Source organism: Mobula birostris, chromosome 3 (genome assembly GCF_030028105.1).
Source record: "Mobula birostris isolate sMobBir1 chromosome 3, sMobBir1.hap1, whole genome shotgun sequence".
NCBI classification, from domain to species: Eukaryota; Metazoa; Chordata; class Chondrichthyes; order Myliobatiformes; family Myliobatidae; genus Mobula; species Mobula birostris.
Window position 1 is genome coordinate 62,097,952 of NC_092372.1, and position 23,599 is coordinate 62,121,550.

Consider the following 23,599-nt stretch of genomic DNA (forward strand, 5'->3'; position numbering starts at 1 on the left):
AGAAGACTTTCAGCAATCAGGAAGGAGACGTTATTCTTTCCATTTATGTAGTTCTGGTTTCCGTTTTTGCATTCATGTTGATACAAATTGGGATTTGTAATTACACTATTTTGCTGCATGATCTACTGTAATGTGCCGGAATTGAAGGTTGAGAGTAATTGATTTGAGTTGAAGTTAATATGAACAGGAAGCAGACTATTTAGTAGAATGATCAGAACACAGTAATGTGAACAAAACACGCACAAGAAAAATTTGCATGTGTGGGCAAAATTATTCATATGGTGATGTGATGTCCACCATTTTGGATTTAAGGGAACAGTAGATGCAGAAGGGAAGTTGTCATTATCAACCATGCCAACCATGAATGACATTGACGACCATAAAATAGTAAGCTAGAAAAGACTATTTAATGAAAAATATTCCAAGAAATAGTTAAATAGGCAAACTACCTAACGATATGAAACATCAATGACCCAGTGAATTTTTAGAATAATTTGCCTTTCTTTGTTAAAATTGTCCAGAATGCAAAAGGATGGAAGTTTATTGTGCATTTAGATTTAGTCTCTGATTAAAGTGCATCTGGAGTACTGTATTTATTTTTGGATATAGCATTTCCAAAATATTTATTGGTACTTGAGTGGGTGCAGTGTAGATTCACCAGAAAGTTATCAAGACAAATGGGATTAAATTATGTAGGCAGTTTACATGGACTGGGCTGGCATTTCCTTGTCTACATTAGATTAAGAGGATGTTTTTGGGCTGTTTTAAGATGATTACAAATTCCTATGTCAGGAAGCTGTTTATTGACTACAGGTCAGCATTTAACACAATCATTCCTACAGTTCTCATCGAAAAGCTCCAGACCCTAGGTCTCTGTACCTCTCTCTGCAACTGAATCCTCGACTTCCTAACCAGAAGACCACAATTTGTGTGGATTGCAAATGACATCTCGCTGACAATCAACACTGGCGCACCTCTGGGATCTGTGCTTAGCCCACTGCTCTACTCTCTCTACACCCATGATCATGGGGCTAGGCACAGCTTAAATGCCAACTGTAAGTTTGCTGACGATATGACCATTGTTGGCAGAATTTCAGATAGTGACCAGAGGGTGTACAGGAGCGAGATATATTAGCTAGTTGAGTGGTGTCACAGCAACAACCTTGCACTCAACATCAGTAAGTCCAAAGAACTGATTGTGGACTTCAGAAAGGTGAGAGTACACAGACCAGTCCTCATAGAGGGATCAGAAGTGGAATGAGTGAGCAATTTCATGTTCCTGGGTGTCAACGTCTCTGAGGATCTAACCTGGACCCAGTATGTCGTTTCATTTACAAAGAAAGCATGTCAGTTGCTATGTTTCATTAGGAGTTTCAGAAGATTTGATATCTCAACAAAAACACTCAAACTTCTACAAATGTACTGTGGAAAGCGTTCTAGTTGGCTGCATCGCTATCTGGTGTGGGGGGTTGGTGCTACTGCACAGGATCGATGTAAGCTGCAGAGGGTTGTAAACTTAGTCAACTCCATCATGAGCACTAGCTTCTTTGTTATCCATTACAGCTTCAAGAAGCAATGCCCCAAAAAGGTGGCGTCTATTGTTAATGACCCCTGCCTCCCAGTGCATGCTACCATTAAGAAGGAGGTACAGAGGCACGAAGGCACACATTCAATGATTCAGCAAAAGCTTCTTTCCCTCAGCCATCTGATTTCTGAATGGACTTTGAACTCGTACACTTCCTCACTCCTTATTTAACTATTTAAAAAAGTACAGATGTATTTACTGTAATTCAGTTTTTTCTCTAACGCATTGCATTGTACTTCTACCGCAAAGTCAACAAATTTCACGACATAAGCCAGTTATATTAAACCTTATTCGGATTCGGATTGAAGAATTTGATAAAATAAAAATTAGTCCCTTTGAACCTACCACAAACAAAGGGCACATCCTTAAAATTCAAATTTGGCATTTCAAGAGAATATTAAATTTGCACAGCACATGAATCTGCCTCCAGAGCTGTTTCTGAAATTGAGAAAATGTTAATCTTGAAGTGTAATTTCTTAAGAATTAGTTACAAATGTTAAAATGTTTAGTAAGTAAATTCAAAGAAGTAATTGGGCCATAATATTGTAGAGCGTGGATGGATTAGCATTGAAATAACCAGTCAAAAATTTCAAGTATGCATTTTCTGCTGAAGTTTTAATGTTATGTGTTTTGACTTTGATTTTTATCATTGTTTAAAGCAAAAATAATAACCCCTGCCTATAAGTTGGTGCATTGAAGACAATTGTGAATTTCATCACTGAAGTCTGCCATGGAGAGGTGGTTGCAATATTATGGAAAGCAGTCCATTCATGGATCTTTATGTATGTTGTATAGTTGGGGTAGGTTGATTGAGAAACTTTATTTTGTACAAGTTTCTGAGGTCCAATTTCTCATGCACTTCATTGAATGAATCAACAATGACTTGGAGGACTCCAGTTGCATGACTATGAAAAGTTTGATGGTAGAGTGATCTTGTTTCAGTGGTTAAGTTAAACAATTTTCCCTGCAGATAAACTTCGAACAATTGGGAAGCTTGTTGGAGATGACACACAGCATTATGACAATATATATTGATATGCAGCCTTGTTTGATGTTGTTCTGAAATTAGACTGGGTCTCCGGTGACCCTGTTGCTTAGAATCTGAGCTGACATGTCACCATGTAGGATGAAGATGTTTGTGAGGACAAGCACTTGACAAAGATACAGCTTCTAACTAATGGAGTAAAAGGTTTTTGAGCTGTCAGAAAAAGGCATGCATAATGGTTGATGCTGCTCACTGTGCAAGCAGGACTGATAGTGGTAGAGGCACCCTATAGCAGATTGTCCAGGAAGTCTAAATTGTTTAAAACATGAAGTTGGTTGCTGGCTACAAGTTTATTTGAGATTGTTTTATCGCTATCCACCCTTTTGTTTTCAAGTATAGTTAAACTACAGTTAATTTAAAGAGATTCATCTTTGAAATATTTGTAACATTGTATCAACTGCAATTCTCTGAATACAAGCTTCTCCGTAGGAGTAGGGTATCTAGAACATTGAAATTACAGACTATTTTAGCACATGTATTCTAAAATGTACTATGAATGCTATCATACTGAGAATGAATGAAACCTTGTGTGTACAGACTAGTATTTGTTCAGGAATGTATTTCTGCGGGCCTCAATGCTATTTGACACTTAGGAACAAATGTTGTAATTTCCTTTCCTTTTTTCCACTATTTTAACTCTTTATTATCCAAAGATACTGGTATATTTTGTGCTGGGCTCTTAATTTTGTGATTATCTTCGTGTAAACCTGACAAAGAAGGAGCACAAACTGCGCTGACTATGAAGCTTGCTGATTCAGCAGAGGTTTACAGGCAATCATGTAAATCAATAATTGCTTATCAGGCTCAGTATCTTGTGAATCAAATCCACCACTTCTACCATGGTTTGATTCATTCACAATTCCCCTGTAAATGAAATTGTCTGTCATGATTAGCTGTTTTTGACAGCTAATATTTTATAAATGCTAGGCAATAACAACAAAAGAGAATGCCAAAACCATTTTACCAAGCCTCAGCAGTCTTGCCCATTAGTATACCCAGAGATCTCAGAGCCTTAACTAAACAATAAGGAAACAGAAAATCTAAATAACTCACAATAATAGTTTAGCAGACAAGTTACCAAAACAAGAGAGAGGTTTGGCTGCCTGTGATTAAATCCTTCACCCAAAATCAGGTCAAACTTTGGTATCAAGTACTTAATGGCTGCAATTGCTGCAGCACCACAGAGTGTCCAAACTACAGGTAGATTTGATTTGTCTATGACCTCCCTAAGAAGCATAAGATCAGTAACATCATAGAACATCGTCATGTTCCAGTTTCCCATCAAGCTGGACACTATACTGACTTGGATACATTACCATAGCTTTTTGAGCATTCTGGATTTCCTTCTAGATACAATTTTCGAGCTACGTCATCAAGACCGACTATTTTCTTGGGGGAATGAATATGTACGTGTGTAACCTTGCCAGCATTCTCCATTTTCCAAGAAGATGCTCATTTTAAAAGCTGCATATTTATTGTTCCATAACATCATCAGAATCTGCTGCAGCTCATCTGAAAATGTCATTATTGCTCTTGTTATTTCCTAATTCTGTTAATTCATTGCTCTCCTGACCTTTCCATCATTCAGTATCCACCCTTCATTAACCATAGCTATCAGGCTGCTCATAGTGTATTGAATATAAAAGTTATGGAATGCACGTCTGCAGGGTGTGCCAGTAGGTCAGTCTGTGCTAGTGGAGAGAGAAAAAAACGAAGCTATTATCACTGATGGATGGCCTGACCTATTCCGATACAGAGAAAATGAAATACCTGAAAATATAGAATTTGCCATTGAGTATGGAAAGTTCCAAAATGCTTAGATGAGCTATTGTTTTTCAAACTCCTATTTGACCTTGTTATAAGTTCCACAGATGGGTGAAAGTGGAATATAGAATTAAAGTGGCAGGAAATTGGAAACACAGAGTCACCACCACTGAGTAAGTGCAGGTATTCTGCAAAAGGTCACCCAATAGCCATTGGAGAGGAGACTACATTACTGAAATGAAACACGGTACATATAGTTTGAAGAAGTGCAGATGAATCACTTCATCTAGAAGGGAAGAGATGGAAGGATCGATGTTGAATTTCCTGTAGTTGCATAGGAAACTTCCATAGAACATTTTAGAAAAGGAAGAGAGTCAGAGTATATGAAAGGGAACAGTCCCTTTATGAATTTTGATAAGATAGGGGAAAGGTATATTTAGTAGTGGAATTATGTTGAAGAAATCTGATTGAAGGTGGAGAAAATGGTGAAGGATAATTTATTGAATGCCAAGGCTGGCGAATGGAAGGTCAAAACCAAAGGATCTCTATCTTTGTGCTGAGGAACCTTCATCATGAGATGTTGACTGTTTCTCTTTCCACAGAGGCTGCCTTGCCTGCAAAGTGATTTCAGCATTTTCTGTTCATAGAATCAGAGAAATGCTGCATAAGGGTAAGCCCTTAGGCCCAGTGATTATGTGCCAGCTATCGGTTTTATGGTTCCAGCATCCGCAATTCTATTTTTATATTTTTATCTGTTACTTTTTTTCAAGGAGCTTATTGTGGTTGTTGGGAACTTTTATGGAGAGGAACTGTTTTCCAAAATGAAGCAATTTATTTTGCATCTAAATTTTATCTGTGTTAAATTATTACACATTTAATTTCTGACACATTAGCTTTAAAAACTTGAGGATCTTGGTTAAAAATCAAACCTGTAAAATGTGTTTCTGACGGAGCCTGTTTCTTTCCTGCTGCAATTATGAAACACAGAAATTTTATATAAGCAGCTGGGAGAAAAAAGTGTTGTGAAGTAAGCTGAAATGCTGCACCATAGGCTGGAAAGCTACAGTACTGATTGCATCACCCTGCTTCCTCCTCCTCCTGCTCCTCTTTCTCCCCTCCCCCAAGTGAAAGCTAAGCAGCTAACGTTATTTTCGGTAGATTAAATGGGAAGTTGTATTCTGCGTCATCACAAGCGTGCTGTTTGGTCGCTGATTATTGACTGGGTGGGCAGTGCTGTAGGAAGTAATGCATTGCTGTGAAAAGAGGCTGGAGCCAGGTTTTTCAGAAGCAAGCAGTGCCAAAGAATGTACTTCAGTTGTGACTTTGTGAAAGGTTGTCAGTTATACAAGGCAATGCAAGGGGAGGTATTCTGGTGGGTCTGCTCTGTGCATTTATATTTCTCTGGTAGTTAAACTGAGGAGTTCTGAGCTCCACCTTTCTGGACTGTATTTACCAACATCACAGGAAGCAGCTGGCAATATTTGCTGGAGTTGGCCGTGATAGGCCACCCTTTGTTTTTATATCGTTTCATTTAGTCTTCATTGAAGATGTTGTTGTGGCCTGTGGAAGGTGAAATTGACCTTCAAACTACCCTCCACGTAGAGTTAGTTTTCTAGCCAGCTACTGAGTTCATCTGCATTCAGCATTGCTGGTACTGGAAGCGTGCGTCATACAGAAAGACCGCATGATAATGAAAAAAGGACACGAGGCCAGAGCTGCGCTGTTTTTGAAAGGAGTGAGGGGATAGCAATACACGATATTATACATAAACAGCTGGGAAAGCTGCTGTGATAAATCTTCTTGTGGCTGCTGCTCACCAAAAGACATAATGTTGAGCCTACAGGACTCCGTGTTTTTTGAAATTAGCATCAAGTCTCTCCTGAAGTCTTGGAGTAGCAGTAGTTGTAAGTAAATACAATCATATTTAAGTGCAGATATTAATAGTGATCATATCAAATAAAGGCTTGATATTTGTAAGAACTGTGTAAAATGGAAGAATGTTGTTCCTAATTTAACCTGTTAAATTACTATATGGGTAGTTTTCTATCACTTTTTCCTTTTGATGCAAAAAACCAAAATAACTCCGTTGTTTTAAAGAACCCCTTCATTATTATTTTCATTTCTTTCCATCATCCTGTAGGCAACATTTTAACTTTGCTTTCTTTTGCCAGCACACCAATAACGTGCCTGAATTTGAATGTTCATTTGCCTGTTATCAGATAATTTAATAATTAATTATAACCAGTAATATTGATATGTCAAATTAATTTTACACCTAGTGGTTAATATCTTTATTGATAGACGAAAAATAATGGCCGTGTAGCTAACTACGGATTGTAATCTTACTAGAGATTTGCTATGAAATGCTCACATGTTGTTTGTGCTGCTAAATTCTCTGCAGAAAGCCAGATATAGAGTTATTTTTCCAGTGTGATCAGCTGCTTACGTTGTACAATGTCAGTTCATAGCTAGTTGCCGTTTGATTATAGTTTAGCCCTTTTCTATTCAGCAGCAACAATGGAGTGACATTAATATGGCCGGCCTTTGGTATGCACAGCTTCTGCCAACATTTTGAATGCTGGTAGTTCATACTTTTGTCAGGAACATTATGTGAATCAGCTGTCCAGCTCTTGTATGTTGAAAGTGCTTTTGTCTATCATTGCCACCTCCTCGGCTTGTATGACAACTCTGTTGAAGTCTGCTTTCTGCGATATTGAAATATGACTAAGTCATGCAATACCCAGTCAGCATCTGTTTAGACACAGATTAAGTAGCAGTAAAACAGCAAGAAATATTCTGATGACTCCCTCCATACTTTTAAAAAAAAAAGTGTTGAAAGTTGATGGCTAAAAACAGCAACAGAAAAATAGTCAACAATGAAAAAGAGCCAACATGTATTTCAGAGCAGCCTGAAACATTAACCCTCTCTGCAGCTTCTGTTTGAAGTACTGACTGTTTTAGTTCAAATTCCCAGCATTTCCAGTATTTGGTTTTGCAATATAGGGGTTTTGCCAGCCTAGAGTTGGAAACTAGCTCATTCATCTGAAAACTAAAGGTCCTAAACTCATCTACTGTGAGCATTTCAAAGATTATTCTCTATCATTGTTTATTTTTTCAGTGGCATTTTCAAATAAAAATACAGTAGTTAACCAGCTTAATTTCTAGGGAAAGCAGAAACGATTTGGGCTGGAAGAATTTAAGAGATGGAAAAGCAAAATAATCTCTCACTCCAATATTACATTGCCCAATTGCCACAGTTGGGGTATGAAGTAATGGTGGAATTGATAAATCAATTGGATCAGGGCAGTAGCAAGCAAGCAAACAAACTAATGAGAATCTAGGGTTATTATAGTGTATTTTGAATTCTGAAAAGTTGTTTCATGTTATTTTGTGTACTAACTTGAAGATGAATGTGCAGGATACTAGAAAGTTGTTTGAAATCTCTGGGCATTATTAACATTTTTTCACTGAGATATATTTACACTTATTTTTAACCACAGTCTTTGTACTGAGCAGTTTCTTATCATCCTCTATTTTGTCCACAATCTGAATTCACCTTACTTTTAGACATTTGAATTTATCATCTGCAATCGTTCCAAGTTTAATTATCATTCAACCATACATGAATATAACCAAACGAAACAGTGTTCCTCTAGGGCCAAGGTGCAAAACACATTCCCAATAGCACACACCACACTGCACATAGCACATACCACAAACAGGACATACCGTTTCAATTTCAGAAAAACATACAATCACAAAGAAGGAAAAACATATATAGCCCAAGTGTCTGAGCTTCTTCCAGCAAGCGAACACTGGAGGGCAATACTGGGCTCAAGCACAGCAGGCAGTGCGGTATGGGCAGGAGAGTCGGTGGTTGCAAAAGAAAAGCTAAGATGGCGTGTTGCCTCCCAGGTGCAAGAGTCCAGGATGTCTCAGAGTGGCTGCAGAAGATTCCAAAGAAGGAGTATGAGCAGCCAGAGGTTGAGATGCATTAGTAGAAAGGGGGGAAGAGGTCCTGCCCAGTGAAAATAAGAAATTGGGGAAAGAGGCTTAAGAACAGGACCTCCAAGGTGCCACATGCTAGTCGGGGCAGGAATAGGATGATGGTACAGATGAATGAGTGGCTGAAGAAGTGGTGGAGGGACAAGGTTTCAGATTTCTGGATAATTGGGATTTCTTCTGGGGGACCAATATCCTTGTGGGAATGTTTGCTGGAGCTGTTGGAGAGGGCTTGAACTAATTCGATAGTGGGATTGAAACAGGAGCAATAGGGCTGACGATAGGGCACTTGGTATACAAATCAACGCAGTGTGTAGTGAGACTGTAAGGATGGATAGGCGGATGATAGGGCAAAACTGCAGTCAGTAGCATGAGATGAAGTGTAACATAGGGGCAAAATTGAAAAGGGTTAAGGATACAGGACTGAAGTATACAGATTGGCAGGTATGATGTTGTGGACATCATTGAGACATGACTGAACGAAGATAGATAGGAGCTTAATATCCAAGGATGCACCCTGTATTGAAAGGACAGGCAGGTGGGCTGAAGAGGTGGGTAGCTCTGCTGGTTAAAAAATTGAATCAAATTCTTGAAAAGAAGTGGCTAAGGATTGAAAGATGTAAAATCCTTGTAGGTAGAGTTAAGAAACTGTAAGGGTAAAAAGACTCTGATGGGAGTTATGTACAGGCCCCCAAACAGTAGCCAGAGCGTGGGCTATAAATTTCAACGGGAAATAGAAAAGGCATGTACCAAAGGCAATATTGTGATAGTCACGGGGGATTTCAGTATGCAGGTAGATTGGGAAAATCAGTTTGGTGTGGGATTCCATTAAAGGGAATTTGTAAAATGCCTGTGAGATGGCTTTTTAGAGCAGTTTTTGGTTGAGCCTACTAGGGGAAAGGCTATTCTGGTAAATACTGGAATATTTCGATTATTATAAGTTGGGTATTTGATGGTTATGTTTAGTTCCAAGATTAATTGGTGAGCATAGTTCTTCACTGTTAATTATAGATTGACAGGTAATCTTTTATGATCTGCTGCAATCATCTTTTACAAAGTCAGAGATGACTTTTTATTCAAAATTTTCTATGAACTGCAGGAAGTGAATATCATGATTTAAAAACTCATTATAGAAATAAAAATTGAAAGTTGAACATTTAGAATGCCTAGGAGATGGCTTTTTAGAGCAGTTTGTGGTTGAGACCACTGGGGGAAAGGCTATTTTGGATTGGGTGTTGTGTAATGAGCTGGATTTGATTAGGGAGCTTAAGATAAAGGAACCCATAGGAGACGGTGATCATAATATAGTCTTCACCTTGCTGTTTGAGAGGGAGAATTTATGTCAGATGTATCAGTATTACAATGGAGTCAAGGGAATTATGGGGCATGAGAGAGGAGTTGGCCAAAAGTGATTGTCTCACACCCAGCCCTGAGACACAAAGCAAGCTAATTTGCTTCAAAACAATCTTTTTATTGATCATTATAGAATGTTTCTCTGATGATTTCCACTCTCTCTTCTCTCCTTTTCCCTTCTCCCAACCATGATTACCGTCTCCCTGGCCCCTTTCCACTCTCAGTCCATAATAGAGACCCATATCAGAATCAGGTTTATCATCATGAGCATGTGTTATGAATTTTTTTTTGTGGGAGCAGTACAGTGCGATAAATTTACTACAGTACTCTGCAGAAATCTTGGGTACCCTAGCTATACAGTATATACATGCCTAAGACTTTTGCGCAGTACTGTATAAAGAGTAAAAGAGAGGTGAGAGTGGATATTGGACTGCTGGAAAATGACACTGAAGAGGTAGTAATAGCGGACAAACTTAAGTATTTTGCGTCAGTCTTCACTGTGGAAGACATGAGAAGAAGCCAGAAATACTAGAGTGTCGGGGGTAGAAATGAGTCCAGTAGCTATTACCAAGGAGCAGGTATTTGGGAAGCTGAAAGATGTGAAAGTAGACGTGTTGCCTGGACCAGATGCACTGCATCCCAGGGTTCTGAAAAAGGTAGCTAAAGAGATTGTGAAGGCATTAGTAATGATCTTTCAAAAATTACTAGATTCTGGAATGGTTACAGAGGACTGGAAAATTGAAAATCACTCCATTCTTTAAGAAGGTAGGTAGGAAAAAGACAGGAAATTATAGGCCAGCTAGCCTGACTTCAGTGGTTGGGAAAATATTGGAGTCTTAAGGATGAGGTTCTGAGGTACTTAGAAGTGCATGATGGAGTAGGCCAATGTCAGCATGGATAGAAGGTTGGCTGATTGGCAGGAGGTGAAGAGTGGGAATAAAGGGAGCCTCTTCTGTTTGGCTGCAGGTGACTATTGGTGTTCCGCAAGGGTCGATATTGGAACCACTTCTTTTCATGTTATGTATCAGTGATTTGGATGATGGAAACGATGGCTTTGTGGGCAAGTTTGCAGTTGACACAGAGATAGGCAGCTAGTCTACAGAGAACTTGGACAGATTGTAAGATGGAGCAAAGAAGAGGCAGATGGAATATAGTGTAGGGAAGTGTGTGGTCATGTATTTTGGTAGAAGGAATAATGGTGTAGACATAGGGATTAGGGGAGTCCCTGTGGAGTATTCCCTAAAGGTTAACTTGCAGGTTGAGTTGGTAAGGAAGGCAAAGCAATGTTTGTATTCAATTTGAGAAGACTAGAATACAAGAGGAAGGATGTGATGCTGAGGCTTTATAAACCATTGGTCTGTCTACACTTAGGAGTACTGTGTGCTGTTTTGATCCCCTTATCTAAGAAAAGATGTGCTAGCAATGCAGAGGATCCAGAGGAGGTTCACAAGAATGATTCCAGGCACGAAGGAGTTAATGTGTGAGCATTCAATGCCTCTGGGCCTGTGCTCACTGGAGTTTAGGTGAATGAGGGAGAATCTTAGTGAAGCATATTGAATATTGAAAGACCTGGACAGAGTGGATGTGGAGAAGATGTTTCTTATAGTGGGTGAGCCAAGGACCAGAGAGCATGGTCTCAGACTGAAGGTACATCCATTTAGAACAGAAATGAGGAATATTTTAGTCAGAAGGTAGTGAATCTGGAATTTATTGCCACGTATGGCTGTGGAGGCCAAGTAATTGGGTATATTTAAAGCAGAGGTTGATAGGTTCTTGATTGGTCAGGGCATCAAAGGTTACAGGGAGAAGGCAGGAGAATGGGGTTGAGAAGGATAATAAATCAATAATAAATAAATGGCAGAGCAACTTGATGAGATGCGTAGTGGCCTAATTCTACTCCTATGTCTCATAGTCTTAATACCAAAGAGCAGCACTAATGGAGGAGCCAGTGCCCAACCCAGTACGAAATCCAGTACCACATAGACACCTCTGGTGTATCCTTCACTGGCAACCTCCAACAAGTGACTCTGAAGCATATGGGCCTTGTCCGTGCAACAACTGAGACAATGCAGCTTCCCCCACCATTGGTCTCACCAGTGAACCATGCTTGCAGCAATCTATGTTACCAATATCCGACAGGGTCTTGCAATAACACAAAAAAAGTCCAAGACGATCACATGCATCTTTTTTTTGGTCTGCACACCATCTCGGCAGAACGGTACACAATAAGTCCAGCTCCATTGCTATCGAGCAACTTGCTGATGGGATTATCCTGCAGTACTTGATGTTCTTCAGTGACTTTTGATCGTAAAATGGACAAGCGGGACGAAGAAATACGTCTTTGATTGGACCCACAGTGGCTGCTACATCCAAGCACACTGCCATCTCACTAAAGAAATTAGGGGAATTACATCTCTAATTCCCCCACTCTTCTGTCCTTACCTGCAAAGAAAAATGATAGGAAGTAGCAGTGACTAAAATGGACATGTACCTAGGCATGATACTTACTTCCACACAAGACGTCAGATGCTGGAGCCTGGAGCAAGACACAATCTGCTGAAGGAACACAGTATCTGTCAAGGAACCCCACTGCCCAGGTCACGCTGTCTTGCTGCTGCCACAGGAAGAAGGTACAGGAGCTTCAAGACCCATACCACCAGGTTCAGGAACAGTTGGTACCCCTCAGCCTTCAGGCTCTAGAAACCAGCAGAGATAACTTCATTCGCCCCATCACTGAACTGTTCTCACAGCCTTTCGACTCACTTTCAAGGACCCCTCATCTCATGTTCTCGATATTTATTGATTATTTATTTATTTATTTTGTATTTGCGCAGTTTATTGACCTTTGCAAGTCCGTTGTTTGTCAGTCCTGTTGGGTGCAGCCTTTCATTGATTCTATCGTGTTTCTTGGATTTGCTCTCTACTTCTGTAAGAAAATCTAATCTCAGGGTAGTATTTGGTGACAAATATGTACTTTGATAATAAATTTACTTTGAACTTTACAGCCTCTCAGTTCATATAGACCATCAAATAATTATTTATTCTTTTCACGGTCCCATCAACTCAATTTCCTCTACTTACACTAAGGACAGTTGAATCTGGTCAGTTTGATGATTCATCTTCAGATACTGGAAAAACTAGAGGACCCAGAAGATACACATGCTGACAGGGAGAATATATAAGTTTTGCATCAGTGCCAGAAGTCGAGATTGAATCTAGGTCGCTGGAGCTGTGTTAGCAGTTTACGAGCTGCACTTCTGTGCCAGCCAAAGCAAAAAGAGAGATGGAGTAACACACATCTAAGTTGCTGGTGAACGCAGCAGGCCAGGCAGCATATAGTTAGTCCTGACGAAGGGTCTCGGCCCGAAACGTTGACTGTACCTCTTCCTAGAGATGCTGCCTGGCCTGCTGTGTTCACCAGCAACTTTGATGTGTGTTGCTTGAATTTCCAGCACCTGCAGATTTCCTCGTGTTAGAGAGATGGAGTAGTTAAGTTTGCAAGATCCTGAGCTCATGCCATTGACAATGTTGGCACAAGTGTCCACTGGGGGGAACCAATTAATTCAGCAGAAAAACAGAACAAGAGCATATATTATGTTAGAGAGCTGGAGGAGCTGACAGGACTCCATGGAGGGATTTGAAAGTAAGTATGTTCAGGGTTTTATGTAGATTAGCAAACACAGATTGAGTGGTACTAGGAATATATTAGGAAATAGGTAGGAGTATCTTGGATTATCTCATTTAGTGAGAGGAGAGTATTAGGGAGCAATTTGAATAGACCAGAATGGCCAACTTTAGAGATGCTGAGGAAGGGAAAAGTTTCAGAATCATGTGTTGAATTGTACAGGTTTATAAAGGAGGAAATGATGATGCTGCTCACGTATGATGGAATGTTCATCCTGATGTTGTTTATGATGTCATCACAGACAATTTAGTTCATTTTCAGACTGCAGTTATGGACAAGTATGGAGTCAAGGGGTTGGGATCTGAGGACTGAAGGCATCTAACTAGTTCGATGGAGAAATTTCCTGCTCATCCAGTACTGAGTCTTGTGCAGTGATTCATTGGATTTGGTGGGAGTGGTGAAGAGGAGGTGAGAGGAGAGAGTTATGGTAACAGTGTGTAATGAGAAGAAGTGTAGAAGGTTAAGAGTTGTTGGTGAAATAGGTTTGGGTGTTAGTAGTATAATAGTGTTAGTGTCAACACAGTTGAGCAAGGGTTCCCAACCTGGAGTCCACAGCCACTTCAGCTAATGGTGAGGGAATGTGGCATAAAAATGTTGGGAATCCCTGCAACAGAGGAAGGGGATCATTGTGCAGGAGGAGAATCCATTGTTGATGATTATTTGGCTTGAGAAGAAAAGAAACAGGAGAAGACAGCAAGGTGGATGTGAATTTGTGAGATTTGAAAATTCAAGGAATTTAAAGACAAGATGATTGTTTAGAGTTGTAGTTTGCAAGACAGTGTAGTTTTCGGCATTTTCTTCTATACCATTGACTTTTTATAAAATCTGTGAGCTCATTCATAAACCCCATGTTTCTGAAGTATTTCTTTATACAGTGCCTTGAAAAAGTATTGAGCTCCCACAACTATTTTCACATTTTACTGTCTCACTTTTCTAAATTTAAAATACATTGAAGTAGGATTTTTTGAGCTAATCCACAAAACATTGTGCATCATCAAATAAAAAGGAAAATTCCAAATTCTGTCAACATTTTACTAAAAGTTAAAAACCAACCTTATGAGGCTGAAAAAGTAATCATTCCCTTTGTAATTACAGGTCCACAATCCCATATCTGACATCCTTCGGGCCAGTTGCATTTTAGAATCAGAATTTTTCTGATTTCAGGACCCCCCCCCCCCCCGCCCCGATGCCAAAAAACACACAGGCTCAAGTCCCTTATTTAACTTGTTTCAGTGTGGTGGACTTTAGGATCCGGCGGCGCACCAAACCTACGCACATCCTCCCGTATACTTTAAATCATCTGTAGATTACTCATAATACCTAATACAATGTAACTGCTATGTGAATAGTTGTTATACTGTATTGTTTAGGGAATAATGACAAGAAAAAAATTTATTTCCAACGAAAACATTCAATAAAACATAAAAATATACAGCTTCAAATGAACTGAATCAAACACATGGTAAATGACTTATTGGAATAAATGTAGAGTGTTACTGTCACTATAAAACTTCAGTAACTTGTCTTTCTGCTTATTTAAATCATACAGTGGTAGTTCCGACACTATTTTCTGCAGTAAGACGCTGCACAGACACACCACGATCAAGCTTCTGCAATAACTCCACTTTCTGCATTATTGGTAATGATAGATGCTTCCTTCTGTTTTTCTCATTGTTACCCATAGGAGTATCTGCAGCACTTTTTACACTTTCACAGTGAAATTAAACACAAAGTCAACAGTGAACACAAAATATCACAAGACAAAGGAGCAGAAGTAGGCCATTCAGCCCATCGAGTCTGCTCCACAGCTCCCCCATGAGCTAAGCTATTCACCCATCTAGTTCCAATTTCTGGCTTTTCCCCCATATCCCTTGATACCCTGACTAATTAGATACCTGTCAATCTCCTCCTTAAACGCCCTCAATGATCGGGCCTCCACAGCTGTATGTGGCAACGAGTTCCACAAATCCACGACCCTCTGGCTAAAAAAATTTCTCCTCATCTCTGTTTTAACTGGGTACCCTCTCATTCTAAGATTATGGCCTCTTGTCCTGGACTCACCCACCAAGAGAAACAACCTTTCCACATCTACTCGGTCCAACCCTTTCAACATTCGAAATGTTTCTGTGAGATCCCCTCTCATTCTTCTATACTCTAATGAATACAGTCCAAGAGCCGGCAAATGCTCCTCATATGTTAGCCCCTGCATTCCAGGAATCATCCTCGTAAATCTTCTCTGAACTCTCTACAACATCAGTACATCCTTTCTAAGATAGGGGGCCCAAAACTGCACACGGTATTCCAAATGAGGTCTCACTAATGCCCCATAGAGCCTCATCAACACCTCCTTACTCTTATACACTATTCCTCTTGAAATGAATGCCAACATAGCATTCACTTTCCTTACCGCCAATCCAACTTGGTGGTTAACCTTTAGGGTATCCTGCACGAGGACCCCCAAGTCCCTTTGCACTTCCGATTTTTGAATTTTCTCCCCATCTAAATAATAATCTGTCCGATTATTTCTTCTTCCAAAATGTACAACTGTACATTTGTCAACATTGTATCTCATCTGCCATTTCTTTGCCCACTCTCCCAAACTGACTAAGTCTCTCTGCAACCTTTCCGTTTCTTCAACATTTCCTGCTCCTCCACCTATCTTGGTGTCATCCGCAAATTTAGCCACAAAACCATTTAATCCATAATCCAAATCACCGATATACATCATAAAAAGAAGCGGCCCCAACACCGACCCCTGCGGAACACTGCTAGTAACCAGCAGCCAATCAGAATAGGATCCCTTTATTCCCACCCTTTGCCTTCTTTTTAAATCTTTTTATTAATTTTTCAAAATTACAACTCAATAACAAAGTTGGTATGAAGAGATTGGAAAAATGTTCATCAACATATAAAATGAATTTTAAGTAACATAGATATAAAAGACTTCCAAAGACTTCCCTTCCTTTGCCTTCTGCCTGTCAGCCAATGCTCCACCCATTTCAATATCTTTCCTATAATTCCATGGGCTCTCATCTTATTAAGCAGCCTCATATGTGGCACCTTATCGAAGGCCTTTTGAAAATCCAAATACACAACATCCACAGCCTCTCCCTTGTCAATCTTATTCGAGATTACCTCAAAAAATTCCAATAGGTTGGTAAGGCAGGATCTTCCCTTTATGAAACCATGCTGGCTTCAGCCTATCTTGTCATGCACCTCGAGGTATTTCGTAACCTCGTCCTTGAGGATCGACTCCAATATCTTTCCAACTACTGATGTCAGACTAATAGGTCTGTAATTTTCTTTTTGCTGCCTCCTTCCTTTCTTAAATAGCGGAACTACATTTGCGACCTTCCAGTCCTCCGGAACCATGCCAGAGTCTATTGATTCCTGGAAGATCATTTCCAATGCTTCCACAATCTCCAAAGCCACCTCCTTCAGAACCCTTGGGTGCACCTCATCCGGACTGGGAGACTTATCTATTCTTAGTCCACTTAGCTTCCCAAGCACTTGCTCTCTAGTAATCTTGACTGTACCTATTTCTATTCCCTGATACCTCTGGCTATCAGGTATATTGCTCATGTCTTCCACTGTGAAGACTGATGCAAAATACTCATTCAGTTCCTCCGCCATCTCTTTGTTATCTATTATAATTTCTCCAGCATCATTTTCAATCGGTCCCGTATCTATCCTTTTCACTCTTTTACTCTTCATATATTTAAAAAAAACTTCTAGTATCCTTTTTTATGTTAATCGCCAACTTCCTTTCATAATTCATCTTTTCTTTCCTAATGACTTTCTTAATTTCCTTTAAGTTTTTAAGTCTTCCAGTTCTCATTTTTCCCACTAATTTTTGTTTCCTTGTACGCCGTTTCTTGCTTTTTTTTTTGCCTTAACCTCTCTCGTTAGCCACATTTGTGCCATTTTTCCATTCATGATTTTCTTTTTTCTTGGAATATATTTTTCCTGCATTTTCCTTATCTCTTGTAGGAATTTCATCCAATTCTGCTCTGCCATCCCTCCATTTAGCTTACTTTTCCAATCGACTTGGGCCAGTTCCTCTCTCATACCACTGTAATTTCCCCTGTTCCACTGAAATATTGATACACCTGATACCAGCTTCTCCTTTTCAAATTTGAAACTGAACTCAGTCATATAATATCAGCGAACAGCAAATGCACGTGTAACTAGTGCGAGCGCTGAGCCACAACTGACGTCTGGTGGCCTCTGCTAGTGCTGCCACGTCACACCTGAGCGATGTCAGCTTTTGGCGAAAAAAACTTCGGTTTTCAGAGCTTTTTGGATTTCAGAATTTCGGATAAGGGAATGTGCACCTCTACTATACTGACTTTCATCAGGTGCAAGACTGTGTCTTACTTTACCAACTCACCCAATTTGTTGATGTAGAAAATTGCAGAATTAACTTTTCAATGAGTTCATCAGAATAAATGCCCCCTCTCTCTGTAAGGTCCGTCAGTATGGACCAAATAAAGACAAAAGAGCATTCAAGACAAGTCAGTAAAATGATAATAGAGAAACACAAATCTGAGGAAGGGTACAAGACCATCTCAAAGTCACTGCTCATACCTCGAAGCTCAGTGCAGTCTATCGTGAAAAAATTGAAAAAAAACATGAGTCCACAGCCACACTGTCTAGGTCAGGCTGTCCCTCCGAACTTGGTTGCCAGAGAAGAATGGCACTTGTAAGAGAGGCTACTTAATGCCAGCAGTCACTCTGAGTGAGCTGCAGAAGTCAGTGGCTGCAACTGGAGATGACGTTCATGGCTGCACAATCTCTAATGCCATGCACGAAAAGGGTATTTATGGAAAAAGTGAGAAGGAAGAAGCCATGGCTTTTAAAAAAAAGTATATACTTACTCGTAAAGACTTTGCACAGCATCACTTAGAAGATTCTGTAAAGTTGTGGAGATAGGTCTTGTGTTTGGATGAGTCTAAAGTGAAACTTTTGGGCCTCAACACTAAGCAGTACGTGTGCCGTAAATCTAATACTGCGCTTCAGCAAGGTAACACCATGGCTACTGCAAAGTATGGTGGAGTTAGCATCATGCTGTGGGGATTCTTTTCAGCAGCAGGCACTGGAAATCTGGTCGGGCTTAATGGGAAGATGAATACTGCATAATGCAGAGAGATACTGGATAAAAAAAAAACCTAATAGCCTCTGCCAGAAAGCTTAAACTGGGGAGTAAGTGCGTCTTTCCTCAGAACAGCGACCCAAAGCACCCTGCCAGAGCAACCATAGAGAGGCTTCAAATGAAGCAAATTGATGTCCTTGAGTGGCTGAGTCAGAGTCCTGACCTTAACCCGATTGAACATCTCTGGCAGTATCTCAATTCTGCTATCCACCACCACTCCCCAACTGACCTGGCATAGATTGAGCAATTTTTCAAGGAGGAATGGGCAAACCTTGTTCCATCACGTTGTGCAAAGCAAAAAGAGACTGACTCAAAAAGACTACTGGCTGTAATAGTTATGAGATGCAGTTCAGCTAAGTACTGGGCAAAGAAGGATGAATACTTTTGAACTGACATTTCAGGTTTAAAATTTTTAATTTTTTATGCTTTACAATTTGCCCTGTTTTTTTGGGGGCTGGGGAAGGGCATCATTCACAATTAAATATATTCTCATTTAAATTGATCAAAATCACTGGTTGTAATACTCATTTATGTGAACAAAGGGTTGGGGCCAAATACATTTTCAAGGTGCTGTAGTACAGAGCCTTAACATCAGCTTTCTCCCTTCTCACTGTTAAAATATTTCTGAACCCTTTAGTTTTTTTTAAGTTTTTGGTCTAATTATCTCACCAAGAACATATGGTTTTGCACATAAAATACTGGCAAATCTAGGGTCATCATCTTTGGTTCCCATCAGCAACTTAGTTCCTAACCAACACTACATTTCTCTTCCACTTCCTGTGATAGTACTACAGCTCAGCTTATCTGCTGTTTAAACTGTAAAATGTGATTTTTACCTCTGAAGTATTATGGCACCCTCCTGAAAAACTATTTTCTGAATATAAATGAGAGGTAATCCAGAATCTGCTGTTATGTCCAAATTCATACCAAGACTGGTTTATCCAAGATGACTGTTTCTGCCTGGCATTCTCATTCAGGGAAGTAGTATGTCACTTAACTATTTTACCTTTGTTTTTAAACATGTGGCTCCCACTTCCTTAGCATTAAGCACAATGACATTCAAATATTTATCCTCCTCCAATTTCCTGACATCCTCCAATCTAGTTACTCTTATAGTGGCTTCTGCTGCTGAAGTTTTAAGCTCTGAAATTCCTTTGAAATCCCTACCTTCCATCGCACCTTTAAGAAACTGATAAAATTCTACTGTTTTGATAGATATTTTGGTGTCTGCCCAGTGTGGTCGATATGGTTTGTTAATCAGTTCCAATAATACTTACACGTGGAGCGTTTGGAACCCTTTGGATTAAAACCATTATTGAAATGAAAGTTTTTCTTCTTTGACCATTGTGCATGTGGTCTCTGAGAGGCTTCTGAGAAACTTGTATAACTGTGAGTTATCCCTCTTTTGTATCTTCATCATGCCTTAAAATTTACTATTGAATCTGGTTATATCAACGCTTCAAACAATGCATTCCAGTTTGAAACAGCTGGTAGAAAAGGGTGGAGGGAGGGATGGGAGAAAAGAGCTGGTGAGTGAATCTGTTAGATTTGTTCAGCCTCCTCTTCTTCCAGGCTATGACTAGACACAGATCAGAGCAGGAGTTCCCAATCATTTTTATGCTGTGGAGCCTTACCATTTACTGAAGGGTCCATAGACTCCAGGTTGGGATCCCGTGCATTAGAGGAACAGCACCTATGCTTTCTCAAACTACATTCTCTTTTTCTCTGTTACTGTCTGTTCAGGGACTTTGTATCATTGCTAGTCCGTACAGTCACTGGTTTATGTTATTTTTCCATTCAGCATGTATTAATCAGCCTTGAGTGGATTTTACCATCCGTGCTTTGAACATACTATGAAGCACTAACATTTTTTTCAAATTTTCATGCCTCACTTATGTTCCTGGTAATCTGTTTTCAAGGTTTGATTTCTTGGTTGCATTTTTGTAATTGCCAGCATTACAGTGTATTTTTAAATAAAGTCAGTGCAGTTAATTATGGTGTGTGTCTGGGTTTTCGATGCTTTCTGTAAATTTGGTGTTAACTTTAGAGTTGTGATAATTTAGTCTATTTAGATATTGCTGTTCTGGGAAAAAAATAAAGATTAATTGTTTTTTACCAGAATGCTTTTGCCTCTTAACTGTGCCAGCTCCTTCAATATTAACCAGAAGTCTTAACGTTATGGCAGTGTTGTTGATCCCTCTTAATCTGACTCAGCGTGATTTTGATCGTAGTGCTCGCTTGTTTTTAAAAGGGGATAGAATGCAAATATCACTTGATCTGTATTTGCCTTTAACATTTAAGCAGGTATTTTAGGAAACACATATGAACTTGAAAAAAACAAGCTCTTCTAATAGTAGGAAAATCATTATCTTGGTTAAGAATAATGCTGAGTAGCACAAGGCAGTGAAAACAAAAGAAATAATTGCTACTCTGTGGCTAGTGGCCTTTTGCAATTCTCCTTTTTGGGGGTCACATCCATGAGTTGAAGATCAGGGGATAGGATTAGAGGTAGGTATTTCATTAATAAACATCTCTACTTAAAAAGTACCATTACTACCATCACACAGGACGTACATGAGATTGAAGACACACATTCAAATGTTTTAGGAACAGCCTCTCCCCCTTTGTTATCAAATATATGAATAATACATGAACACCACCTCACTATTTTTGTACCATTTATTTATTATATATGTTTATTGTAATTTAGTAATTAGTAATTTTCGTCATTTAGTCATTTCGTAATTTTCAATGCATTGCACTTTACTACTGCGGTAAAACAACAAATCATGACATATGTCGGTGATAATAAAACTGATTCTGAAGTAATCTGAATTTGGAACTTCCATGTTAGTAGCATGAGGTCAATTGTTCATTTTGCAGCTGAAATTGATTGGTAGTTGTTCACTAAGGATATGAAGAAAGATGAATTGAGGTCAGAGATTAATTTAAATATCATAAGTTGGCAAAATGGGCTTCAGGGCCTGACTAACTGGCTTATGCTATTTTTCTTCTGTGAACTAAAAATACAAAAGTATATGTCAAAATTGAGTTATTTTATTCCCTTTGTGAAATATGGTTATGGAATTACAGAAGGATCTTTATCAGCTATGTAAGTGAGCTGATGAATGACAAATGGAAATTAATGGAGTGAGGAGTGGTATTACAGAAGTGTACAAAATCATCTCCAGGCTTCTCACTTAACTCTACCTCTCCCCCACCCACCTACCTTCCCTCTCACCTGTCATGGGAATCTTTGAGAACATCCTTGAATCTTCTGTCCACTTGGTCTTGCTGTGATGGAACATGGAACAGGATAAGGCTGTGGGAGCTCGAGCTGAAAAGCACGACCTTTATGGGAGTACCGACCACAGTACTATTGTGCTGCTTGATACTCTTTGCTCTTGAAGTTTTGCTTTTCAGTTGACTCTTCTGTGAGGGGTTTGTAAGTTTTTGGAACTCTTCAATGCATGGTGAAAGCACACTTTAATTTAGAGCTATATAGACTCTTGATAAGTCAGGAGGTGAAAGGTTACAAGGCATATGTGGAGTGCACCATCAATGCAGTCATGATTATTGATAATAGAGAAGACTCAAGGGCGCAAGTGGCTTAATCGATCTTTATTTTAATGATTAACTATACTCAGTGGTATACTATCTACAAAGGATTTTGAGATTATAGCCAGTTCTTTTATAAAGTGATATGGTGCCCTACAAGTCATTTCAGGATAAATTAGCTGAAGGAATTGGGATAATAGAATGGATTAAGGATATCTTGAAAGATGTTAAATTGATTATAACAGAATGGCTATTTCAGCTAGCTGTAACTAGTAGAGTGCTGCAACGATTTGAGTTTGTGGTTGCCCTATTGACAAAACATTGTACTATTGGGGCCCATACCTCAGAAAGAATGTGTTGTCATTGGAGAGAGTCCAGAGGAGGTTCATGAGGATGATTTTGGGAATGAAGAGGTTAACATATGAGGAATGTGTGGCAGCTTTGGTCCCATACTCATTGGAATTTAGAAGAATGCAGGGGGTCTCATTGAAACCTGCCAAATGTTGAAAGGACCAGATAAGGTGGATGTGGAGAGGATGTTTCCTATGGGAGGGTTATCCCGACCTAGAAGGCATAGCCTCAAAACTGAGGGGTGACCCTTTAGAATAGAGATACGGAGGAATTTTTAAAAGTATAGCCAGAGAGTAGTAAGTCTGTGGAATGCTCTGCACAGACTGCAGTGGAGGCCAAGTCCGTGTATATATTTAAAATGGAAGTTGATTGTTTCCTGATTGGTCAGGGGATCAAAGCATATGGCGAGAAGGCTCCATATGGGGTTGAGTGAGTCTCGATCAGCCATGATGGAATGGCAGAGCAGACTCGATGGGCTGAATGGCCTAATTGTGCTCCTATGACTTGCGGTCTTATTCCAGATTTTGCAGTTATAATGGAGATAAATCTACCAGTATTCTTTGTTATTATTCAGTGCGTTGACTTTGGGACTTCCTTACAGATACGGAGATCATGGACTAGCAGGTTACTTTTGCCATTGATTCTTCTGCATCCAGATATTGGATCGCTCACAAATTTCAGCTGCTATTTTCCAACATTTACACTAGGAAAATCTGCACAGCTATAAGTGGTGCAGGAATGAGAAATTTTTCCCTTTCAACAAAGAACAGCTGAGGTAGATAAGTACAAATTCATTTCCATTTTTAATCAAGTATGTATTTCAGATTTGTTTTGAATACATTTGTTTTTTATTGTTAATTTTAAAAATGTGCTAATAGTTGTCAGTTATTTAAGCCAGGAAGTGGTTTAACTCAGTCAGTTCTTTTAGCTGTATGGTGAGTGGGACTTGCTCGACTGCCACCATACATGGCAATGCTACGTACAAAGCCCTACTGCTAAAAAAGGCTTTGTCATTTGGACTGGGGTGGACATTTACCAGCATTTCACTGGCAGATCCATAAAGACGATGTTCTTCCTTCATCACTTAGATCAGCAGCAGCCACA

At 39.5% G+C, this 23,599-nt stretch overlaps 1 protein-coding gene across 17 annotated transcripts in view; it reads left to right on the forward strand.

Annotated features, from left to right (window-relative positions):
* fryl (furry homolog, like) overlaps positions 1 to 23,599 on the forward strand; it is a 372,606-nt gene that overhangs the window by 107,977 nt on the left and 241,030 nt on the right. For 2 of the 17 annotated variants that reach the window (XM_072252738.1, XM_072252744.1), the window contains exon 1: positions 5,857 to 6,298. The exons of 14 other annotated variants lie outside the window; for them this stretch is intronic. In XM_072252738.1, coding sequence (XP_072108839.1) covers positions 6,223 to 6,298 — 76 coding nt within the window. In that variant the 5' untranslated portion in view covers positions 5,857 to 6,222. Of the gene's footprint in view, positions 1 to 5,703; positions 5,767 to 5,856; positions 6,299 to 23,599 lie in introns of those variants that run through there. One more of the 17 variants, XM_072252741.1, reaches the window with a different exon arrangement.